The sequence below is a fragment of the Fibroporia radiculosa genome (genome assembly GCF_000313525.1).
Source record: "Fibroporia radiculosa TFFH 294 genomic supercontigs, scaffold14850, whole genome shotgun sequence".
NCBI lineage: Eukaryota > Fungi > Basidiomycota > Agaricomycetes > Polyporales > Fibroporiaceae > Fibroporia > Fibroporia radiculosa.
The window spans coordinates 114,644-124,850 of NW_012133486.1; the positions used below are offsets into that span (position 1 = coordinate 114,644).

General features: G+C 48.9%; 4 protein-coding genes across 4 annotated transcripts; all 4 read right to left on the bottom strand.

The window, feature by feature from the left end:
- Positions 1 to 34: 34 nt before the first annotated feature.
- FIBRA_07641 (uncharacterized protein) lies at positions 35 to 2,958 on the bottom strand (the record flags this gene model as incomplete). Its single annotated transcript, XM_012329317.1, has 13 exons — positions 35 to 46; positions 109 to 267; positions 321 to 339; positions 397 to 857; positions 906 to 1,084; positions 1,144 to 1,224; positions 1,292 to 1,503; positions 1,567 to 1,639; positions 1,695 to 1,747; positions 1,810 to 2,057; positions 2,112 to 2,172; positions 2,235 to 2,595; positions 2,655 to 2,958. 13 exons carry the CDS (start codon positions 2,956 to 2,958, stop codon positions 35 to 37), a joined length of 2,223 nt encoding a protein of 740 aa, XP_012184707.1.
- A 522-nt stretch (positions 2,959 to 3,480) lies between these two features.
- On the bottom strand, positions 3,481 to 4,092 carry FIBRA_07642 (uncharacterized protein; the record flags this gene model as incomplete). Its single annotated transcript, XM_012329318.1, has 4 exons — positions 3,481 to 3,546; positions 3,601 to 3,729; positions 3,788 to 3,844; positions 3,925 to 4,092. The coding sequence occupies 4 exons, from the start codon at positions 4,090 to 4,092 to the stop codon at positions 3,481 to 3,483; spliced, it is 420 nt and encodes a 139-aa protein (XP_012184708.1).
- Positions 4,093 to 7,021: 2,929 nt separating this feature from the next.
- FIBRA_07643 (uncharacterized protein) lies at positions 7,022 to 8,441 on the bottom strand (the record flags this gene model as incomplete). The annotated part of the gene is made up of 9 exons (XM_012329319.1): positions 7,022 to 7,089; positions 7,143 to 7,322; positions 7,390 to 7,521; positions 7,577 to 7,635; positions 7,689 to 7,763; positions 7,816 to 8,030; positions 8,084 to 8,115; positions 8,171 to 8,241; positions 8,296 to 8,441. The coding sequence occupies 9 exons, from the start codon at positions 8,439 to 8,441 to the stop codon at positions 7,022 to 7,024; spliced, it is 978 nt and encodes a 325-aa protein (XP_012184709.1).
- Positions 8,442 to 9,164: 723 nt separating this feature from the next.
- FIBRA_07644 (uncharacterized protein) lies at positions 9,165 to 9,756 on the bottom strand (the record flags this gene model as incomplete). The annotated part of the gene is made up of 4 exons (XM_012329320.1): positions 9,165 to 9,206; positions 9,264 to 9,392; positions 9,451 to 9,507; positions 9,586 to 9,756. 4 exons carry the CDS (start codon positions 9,754 to 9,756, stop codon positions 9,165 to 9,167), a joined length of 399 nt encoding a protein of 132 aa, XP_012184710.1.
- Positions 9,757 to 10,207: the final 451 nt, after the last annotated feature.

Below are 10,207 nucleotides of genomic sequence, written 5' to 3' on the forward strand. Positions count from 1 at the left end.
TGCAGAGAGTAAGAGCGATCGAGCTCGGATGCATTTACGAATAGGTCTGCCAGCTAGGTTCATACAGGTCAGAGCATGAATAATAACAGACAAGCAACGCAAACAGACCTTCAGGAAAACGACGCCAAGAACAGCATCATTCTCTCGCATGCGGTAGTCCTTAACGGTAACTGTGACGTGAGATTTACGCCAATCCTTGACGAATCGCTCAGTGCCCGCATTGAACATGGGCGAACTGGTTATGGGTTTTACGCGAGTTTCGTAGACCTGTTATGTATTTAGCCATTCGTGCCCTGCCATACACATAGCCTAATACTCACCAGCTCATCATTCAAGGAGCTGCAAAATCCAATAGTCAGCCAACACATCCAGCCGAGGAATTCCCAAGTCACTCACACGGTGCAATAAGAGGATGGGAGCCCTTCCCCTTCTTCGCGTGCCACCCCTCCCTCTTCCTGACCCTTCTCACCACCTCTATCTTTCCCTGTTCTCTCCGCTCCACTTTGTCTGATGACAAGATCGCGAATCTCATGCACTTGCACGCTCAATATCCCCGATGGCCATGCTGTATCTGGAGGAGTTGTGAGCACTGCCGCCTCTAGATCATTCAGAGCCATGGCGCGTGCTTCTTTAAACTCTGGCTTGTCTCTGAGATCGTCCGGAATGCCGGGATCTGATCCATCAGTCGACAACGATGGATTGGGTAGGAGCTTCCCGAAATACCCTACTGTGAACTCTACGGAACCAGGGCGTTGTTTTGAATCCGGACTTGACAATCGAGAGACACGACGGATAGGTTTGCCTCGTTGTCTCATGAGATTCACGATGTCAATTTCATGATAGCCGAGCATGTCATCCTGAAGAAGATGAGTCAACTAACACGAGTATGAACGGTAGTTGCTCACCATGCTCACACGGTCGGAGTCCCAGAGCTGGAGACTCAGTTTCTCCCGTAATTTCACAGTATTAGTGTCAACCAAGACTACCGCAGTCTCCTCAAAGACAGGATTACAATCACCCTTAATGATCCGAGTGGAATACAGTGGTTTTTCAAGCCGCGAGAAAGTCAGAGTCATGTACGGGTCTACTGGCAACAAAGGTATTGGGGTTAGACTCGACGCCATCAATTGCATTTCGACGCACCTGAACTACCATCAATATCAGCACCCTCAAGACCTGTTGCACGATGGATATGCACCACAAGTACGCCAATAGCGTCAGTATCTGCACGGATCAAACATGTAAATAGTATTGAGTTATCGAAGCATTAGGCTCTAGAGATCAACGTTACCTTTCTTGATATCATCGCCGCTCATAAGTCTTTGCAAATCGAATGTCAAACTCTTGGGTGCAACGTACTCCGCAGCGGCAGTGTTGATGGCACTGGAGATGAATCCGGAGATGAAGGGTATGTTCATGATGTTCGGGAGCTTCTCACTAAGAGGCGTGGCAGAGATTGTGATGTGCGGTAAACCAAGTAATGTCACCAATGTTTTCTTCATACTGAATATATCGCGCAGTGAGCATGATGCCATTCTATGGGAGGCCTCAGAAATCACAACTTACAAAGGTGGGCTAGGAATAAGCTGCAGCCGCACACGTGCGGTGCCTACAGCACCTGTGACCTCCACCCAGACAGCTACAAAAATACATTCATTCAAAACGATCTACAAAGTGAAATCACCACGACTCACGAAACCGAAATCCAAGTATGCCCCTCATTCCAACGAAAAATTCAACCAACAAACTACATAATTAAGCGAGAGAGGTCAACGAAGCGCCAGTACCAGAAGCCAAAGTGATGCTGACTGCAGGTTCATTGCTTTGCTTGCGGCAGAACCACCACTGGGTAGTCCACGATACGCAAAAGAAATCTCGAGATTGACGTGGTCACCGTCAAGGGCTTCGCGATCATCGGGGCTCATGTCTTCAGAATCTATCTCGAGGGACTCAGCTATAGCATCCTTACTCCCAGAATGTGCGTCTGGAAGGGAACGAATAGACGTTATGCGTGCTGCATTTGACCCAAGTCCCAGATCGGAGATGCGAACAGAATGCTATTGGATCGTCAACATGAACCCAACTTCGCACGGATACAGGAAGGTACGCACAACAAAAGAGGGAGCAGATGACTGCATTATATCCTCGACCATATCCAACACTGCAGCGAACCTAGAAGCCGTATTCAAAGATCGAGTCAAAAAACAACTACAATACAACAACTGCACACTTACATATCTGGATTCACGATCGGCCACACACCCCGCAAAACGGAGTTTACCCACTCAGTGCTCTCGCGTGTACGCTCTTCATCCTCAATCTGACCGTCTCCATCTAGGTCAGATCCAGCGCGAAGCCCTCGGATGCGCTCTGTATGCCATGCACGGTCTTCAAAGTCTCCTTGGGATATGTTCTGCATGCGAAAATGGAGTACATATGCAAGGAGTGAAGGCGGGAGCAGAAATAGTGGGAAAGAGAGCCAAGCAGATGCGTTAAGCAGACCAGAGAGGAAGAACAATACGGTGTATGCGGCGCATATGCAAACGATACTGGATGACGTGACTCCTACCACAACTTTTTGATGCTTCACGAGATCTGCCGTGAATTATCATTGAACGCAGATCGACGCAATAAGTGCGGACTCAGGAGCGTACCAGGTGGTGGGAACTCGTGTCGCAATACATTCTCGCCCTTTGTGCTTAAATCAGGCTCCTCGTCTGCATTTCGAATGTCCAAGTCCTCGCCAGTCGTCGGATCTGTTGTGTGCATTACATGGCCTTTGGCTAGTCTCCGCGCGATCTTCTCTGTCTCTTTCTCCTGGCGCTGACCAGACCGGTCTTGTAGCTGCTCAGCTTTCGCATCCGTCGCCCTTTCCGGATTGACAAGGGAGGTGAGTTTGGTAGCAATCTTTGGAACTGGATTTTTGCCAGAATATGGCTCTGAGAACTTGTGTGTCATTACCGCAATTAGGTCAAGAGATATTCAAGCTTCAAGTCGTGAATGATGCAGATGCTCCGCTGCGGATAATGCGATTGAAAACACCCATTGGATTGATCCACCATTATATGTATGGCGATAGTGGGAACCGCAGAGTGCAAGAAGCGACCGTGGCTTTGAAATACTATGTCATGGTGTGGAGTGGTGGATGCGCGCACGGCGCGAAGCACGAGTTGGGCGTCAAGTATCCCCATACGTAGCTGTCACTGATGTTTGCGGAGTCGATTTTAATTCCATGTCGAGAGTGACTATTGAGCAAGCCTCGGCAAAACTAATGATGCAGACGGACGATATGAGCGAGAGGCGCAATGGCGCTCGTGCACCCGTTTCGTTGTTGGCCATTTTAGGTTATGTAAATTCAAGGTATAAGAGTTCCATATCATTCCCAATTACTATTGTACATGATTAAGAGCAAGTTTTATACACAAAGTCACATTAGTACTTCAACTAGGTGGCATCTTCCTCGATGAGCGCCGGACACCCCTACAGCGGCGTCGCTGTCTTGCCCTGAGACTTCCGGAATCTACGTCGCATTGCCAACGCCAAATCCTTGTGCTCATCGATCAAATTCAAATCAGAACGCGAAAGAGAGAGAGAACATACAACGACAAGCTCAACGATTCCAACACGCGTCAACCTGTTGCGCGGCTGGACAGGTTGTTCTCCATGTACGACAGGAACGAGAAGAGCGAGGTTATTAACGACTTCCTCATCTTCCTCCTCAACTACCGACTGCAAAAAGAAATGAAGGACACCGTCGACATGATGTTCAAAAGATGATGTAGCTTACAAGAGCCAAACTAGGCCTGTACTGTCCCTCGTCATAAAAGCGACAACCCACCGTTTGCTGACACACGACGTGAGTTAAACCGGTCAAACATCGATCGTGCATCAACGCCCCATGTGTGTATGACGCGCAACACTCACTATCGAGTCTCCTCCCCTACGACGCGCCGTGGTCCTGCCATAGGGATGATAACGACTCAAGAACAATGAGCGGTAGGGGGGTAAACGAGAATCAGGCTGTGTTAGGAGCTCGGGAATACCATGAGACGGGCTAACGGTGCTGGGCTGGGTAATGGAAAGAGCAAGCATTTAGAATGAGAGTGAAGAGCGGGATAAAAAGGCGCAAGGAATTTGAAATGTACCACACTCAAACCAACAGAGGGATAGTCGTGAAGGTCGAGGAGGAAATTTTTTGCAGGCTCAGTCGCACTCTTGTACGTACACCCCCGCTTAGTTCTCTGGTGGTGCAGACGCCCGGGATGAGACTTTGTACCAGGCGACCAGCACTCGTCATGGACTGGGCTTCACTGAACACCAAATACACTCGTCAACACTCCATCTGAATCGGGGGCTTCATCGCCGACGCTCAAAGGCCCTTTGCACGTCGGGTCTGGAACGACAAGACGAGTGTCTGCCACACGACCTCCACAAGAATAGAAAAATAGCTTGTGCGCGACTACCCAGTCCGCGCAAGAACCAGACTCTTATAGCAACACCGCAACCATCTTAAACATAAGGCACTCGTAAGTGCTCAGCGTCCCCAAGCATTTGAGAGGAGATATGGCATATATCTGCCACTCCATTGAATTGATGTTTGGCACAGAATAGACTCTTGTCTATGGTGCATGGCTACAGGTCTAGAAACCGTATGAGCATTCCCTTCCTGACCTGATGCACGATGTCATTTGTGGGTCCAGAATCCTGTCCCAACGTACGTTTCTCCCCGATCCACCAGTCGCGCTAATGCGCTGCAACCATATAGACGCCTGCCATTATCTGTGACAAAAACACTGTCACGTCACGCATCATCTCTTCGCCAAATCCATGATGGATCTCCCCAGACCAGTCTACGTTCGAATGAAGTGTCTGTGCACAATCCGACTAAACACATCAAATCCCAATATCTTTGTGAAGACGAGAACAAGAAGCACCATAGCCAATTTCTTGAAGTGTGATCAAAAGAAGAGATCGATTCAACACTCACCAACGTCAAAATCGCCCAATCAACAGTGAAAAGTGAAGGCAGACTGCTGCAAGAGTGGCAGAGCCTTTCAAGTATACGAGTGCACGAAGACATTCATACGCCATAATCTGCGGAAGTTTGCGCAAGCCAGGAGATTGAGGCATCTCGACTCTGCCACCCGTCGTCCAGATGGCGACATCATCCTTCGCCTGCAAACAGGCCTATTCCATGAGCGAATCGCTTCAGAATGTGAATACACAGAACAGAGCGCAGTGAGCAGAATTTCTGACCGTTGTTTGAGAAGACAAAAATATAGCAGATGGGAGACGTCCTCGAGAAAGGTAAGCGTGCTGTGGACCGCTTGAATCACTTTCAAAGGCTTCAACGAGACGACTACAGCATTGAAAGCTATGTGTGCAAGCAGCAAGTTGTCAGCAAGCATGGTCGATGTTGTGGGACAAGATTCAGGCGCGGCAAGCCCAAAGGGTTCGTCCAGCCCTGTCCAGCCGCGGCCGCTGAGCCCCAAGTCCCACGAAGCCATCATTGGTAACTGCGGCCACACATCGACGAACGGTGGCTCGCACACGAATCCTCTTGTCAGCCTGAATCCCCCCTGGTCTGTAAGGGAAGGCTTTTGCCAAAGTTCACTGTTTCCAAAAACGCACCCCCCCTGTCGCATACGCTCAAAGCCTCATCGCCTTAATCTGCTCCCTTCAAGTTCTTGACCCTCTGGCCATTGGACGGGATGACCTGCGTTTCACTACACAACTCTTCGGATTCTCAGTCTCATCAGTCAAGAAAATCGATATCCCGGCACAGTATTCCGGCATCGACACACTACGACCGCTTCGACGAGACGGAGAGCTCGTCCCGGAGGAATGGTCAAAAGGATTGCACCGCAGAAGCGTACAGCCTTCTATTTCTCAAGGGATTTGGCTGGTGAGCAAAGAAACGACAATCGGAAATGTCTAGGCTGGGTTGTATATGAGCCTATATTGCCTCGAACAGACGTTTCTGCGGCGCGGGTTGCAGGTCATAGAGTGCACTTGGAGAGTGGTGGGTATTCATCATTGCATGTAGCATTCGAAAGAGGACGTGTCGGTATCATGTTGGTATGCTTTTGCACTCTACACAGGTTTTCTGACAATTTGTACTCCGCCCAGAACAACGTCGGAGGGATAGTCTTGCAATAGGGCTATCCCTCGAGTTCGATATATGTGATAATGTGAGCGAATATACCCACCAATGTGCGTTCAGCCCACTTGTTATCCTAGCGGCGTTTTCAACAGGTCGTAGATCTCTCCAGCTTTCAGTGATTCAGTAAAGAAAAACGAAACAAAGCTATAAGACAGATGCATTCAAGAAGCTCCGAAATTATCTGAGCCCGTCCGTTACGCCAACATACGGCAAAGAACATCCACCCCGATGCTATGAACAAAATAGCTTGCAATTGCATACTATTGTTATGGCGGTCAATATTTATACCCCGTCACCCACAGCAATCGTCAACTGCAATTGAGCTTCTTATCAGCATCCCAATACTCCGAGGCTCACCGAGGGCGAGTGGCTTTCATTTTCTCTAATTTCTGGCGCAGCGTTGAGCTAGTTGTTCAAAATTGCGCTCAAGCTACTGTACACTGTGACACGCCAGCCGGGTTGTCGGACCTAGAGGTTGCGACGCCTTGCGTGAGCTTGAGCCGTCAAGATATGTATGCGGCATATACTCCGCTGTCAACTAAAAGGCTATATTCGCGCCTTCAGGTACACTCAAATTGACGATACTCTTGATAAAGTAAATATGGTATTGTATCTCACGCACAGCCGTCCTGACCTAAAATATAACTGTGTCCTAACGAATAACATGATGAGGTGAATGAATTGTCAGGGAGCAATACGCCACTCAGCGCCGATCGGGATCCTGATCGCCGCACACAGCTTGTGGTATCCAGAGATCCGAGGAATATGATACGTGAACAACACAATCAACAGTCCAACTGCATCATCCTTAGGAGTATCTAATGTTCGTACACGCAGCTTCACATTTCTTTCCCCAGTTCACGCCTTCACGCCAGTTCGAGCCTTATCATAATTCTCGACGAACCACTTGACTGTGAAATCGAGGGCTGCCGTGTTCATTAGTTCCTGATGGTACGTCATGCAATTATGCAGTACACACCTTCGTTGAAAGGAGTGAATTGGAAGCCACCCATCAACGACAAGAGCTTCTTATTCGAGGCTGGCTTACGGAACTGGCCGTCTGCGCGAGTCGCGTCGAAAGTGTACTCGCCTTTGAAATCCATTGCTTTCACAATAGCGTCGGCGACTTCTTTGATACTAACTTCCTCCCCTTCGCCCACTAAGCATTCAAAGTTAGTTTAGATGTAATGTCAGCGAGAGTGTTCAGGAAATTGACTATGTCTAACCTGAGAGAATGACCGGCTCGACATCATCGTACTCTCTAAGTTGCCAAATGAAGAGCTTCGCGAGGTCGTTAGAATAGATGAATTGCCGGAGCGGTTTCCCCGTGCCTGAGACGACGAAGGGCGTGCCATTCTCTAAAGGACGAATCATGAGTCCGGCCACTACAAGCGCATCCATATGAGTATTCACTTTTAGCAATATGACACTTATGAATCAGTCCGGGTATCACATGCGCGCCTTCCAAATCGCTGAAAACGTTTTCGCGTTAGGAGAGAGCTGGCAAAAAGTACGAGAGACTCACAAGTTGTCATGCGGACCGAACACGTTCGTTGGTATCGCAGAGGTGAAATTGCATCCAAACTGGTCTTTGTATGCGCTATTGCAAGAGCGTTAAGCACAGATACCCTGTCCATGTTACATGTACCCACTGGTTCTGCACGTCTACCATCCTCTTCGCATGCGCATAGCCAAAGTTGCTGTCATGGGGCAATCCAAGATGTATCTTTGTTTCATCAAGTGGATAGGTGACCTTGTCTGGGAAGACACAGGTCGAGAGGCAAGAGATGACTTTCTTCGTCTGGGAAAGGTACGCATTGTGAAGTACATTGTCATTGATAAGGATATTGTCTCGCAAGAAGGTCAGCTGAGGGATTACACTGTGAGCAATGATAACTGCAGGGCATTTCCTGGCCATACTTTATACTTCATGTTCTTGAAGAGCCCACCGACTAAGACAGGAAATATAAGCCAGTTAGCATTTGTGCAGAACGCAACCAATCGCACCAAGTGCCGCAAGGTGAATGACATGTGTGGGCTTGTACTTTTCAAAAAGTCTTTTCGTCTGTTCTGGATCTCTGCTCGACGATCAGACCATCTCAAACGGACACATTTTTGCTCAAGCAACATACCTCAGATCGCCCTCGGACGAGCTGACAAAGATCCATTGCTCTCCAGGTTTCTTGCCAAACCGAGAGCCTTCAGGTTCAGTCTCAATGATGTGCTGGATTGCTTTTCCAACAAGACCAGTCCCGCCAGTTACCAAGATCACAGACATCGTACAAGGTAATAGGCGTCGAAAGTTCTTCTACAACAGGGGCCTACCACTGGCACGTACTACCAGATGAGTTGGCAGTACCGATCACCGGTCGCCTTCCAAAATAGGTATATGGTGACTCATCGGAGTCCGTAGTACAACACCTGGGCTGAGTGATTTCTTATTGGACTTTTATATTCTGACTGTTGACATCCCCGGCATCAAACCCACAAAGTAATTGACCATGCTGTCTTCAGTACAGGGAAAATTATGACCCGAGGTGCCAGCTTCGCAAGAATATCAATGCTCGTCAGGAGGTAATATTGGATGGACTTGCCCTCTTTGACCTGGATTCTGACTTTGAGATGTGTGGTAGGTAGAGGATTATCATAATATGTATATACCATAGCTGTACGTGTAGAATGAAAGGCATCTTCAAGATCAAGTGACAGGTCGACTCGAGCAGCATCAGAGGCGCGAATCTGAGACTGCCATTCCAGGCATATGATCCGTCAGACGGTCTCGAAAACGGTCGCTGGCAACGCGCAAACGAAGTTTGACAGAACAAGGATCCATATTGCGTGAACGCAACCAGGTATGAGCTACACATCAAGCGACCGGCGAATCTATATACACGTATACATTAGAGCAGCATTATCTACCAAGAGAGCGCAAACAGCAAGAAAAGGCGGACAGGATTGGTTTCTTCCAGAAAATCTACATCTTCATTGTCAAACCATAACTTCAAGACTTGCGGAATCTGCGACGCATCGCCAGCGCCAGATCCTTGAGACGTGGGGTCAGAATCACACACCGAGCCAAATATTTCAATAAGACACGCACTATGACAAGCTCAACTATACCAAGACGCCTCAGTTTGTTGTGACGCTGAACACTCTCCTGTCCCTCCGCCGCAGGAACGAGCGCCGCCAGGTTGTTGACAACTTCCTCGTCCTCCTCTTCAACAACTGACTGCGCAGCAACGATGAGTGCAACACGTACAATGCACAATGCGAATCATGAAGCTCACCAGCGCAAAACTGGGCCTGTATGGCACCCCATGGTCATAGCGATAATCGACCGTTTGCTGACCCAGCGGTACATCATTATAGCGTCAAACATCGATCACCATCACAGCGCCATGTGGATAAAGTGGGAAACATACCATCAGGTCTACCTTCCTTCGCGCCCTGGTTCTGACATATGGATGGAACCTCTCGAGGTAGGAGGAGCGGTAGCTAGGCAGGCGGAAATGAGACAAGGACACTGCCTGCTGCGAGGACTCTGCGTGAGCTGCCGCGTCGGAGGCTTTTTGAGTGGGAGCGACGTTGGGCATGTCGACGGAAGCAAACGAAAACGAAAATGCGGGGAAGAACGATAGTGTAGAAGCCTTTGGGATGAGCCCCGCGGGCAATATTCAAGCCAGAGCGAGTGAAGATTGCTTTCAACGATCAGACAAAAAAATGCATGCCAGTGATGGTGTAAATGCAAAAATGGGGATGCGCGAGGTCGAATATATCGTGGCTCCCAATTCAGACGCCCGACGCTGAGCCTCGCACGGCAGTCCATACCGCGAACCACCAATCCTTTGAACACTAGCATACCAGGACATGCCCGGTACAACACGCCTGGAAACCAACATGGGTTAATTCAGCATATACGACGCGCACCAATGTCACCGAGAACCCCTTCAGACATGAAGCAAACGGAGACCGGATGTATCCAGGACGTTCAGCCCCAATCATCCACATGTGAAGTAGGTCTAACAACCTTTTCTTCGCAAGTCA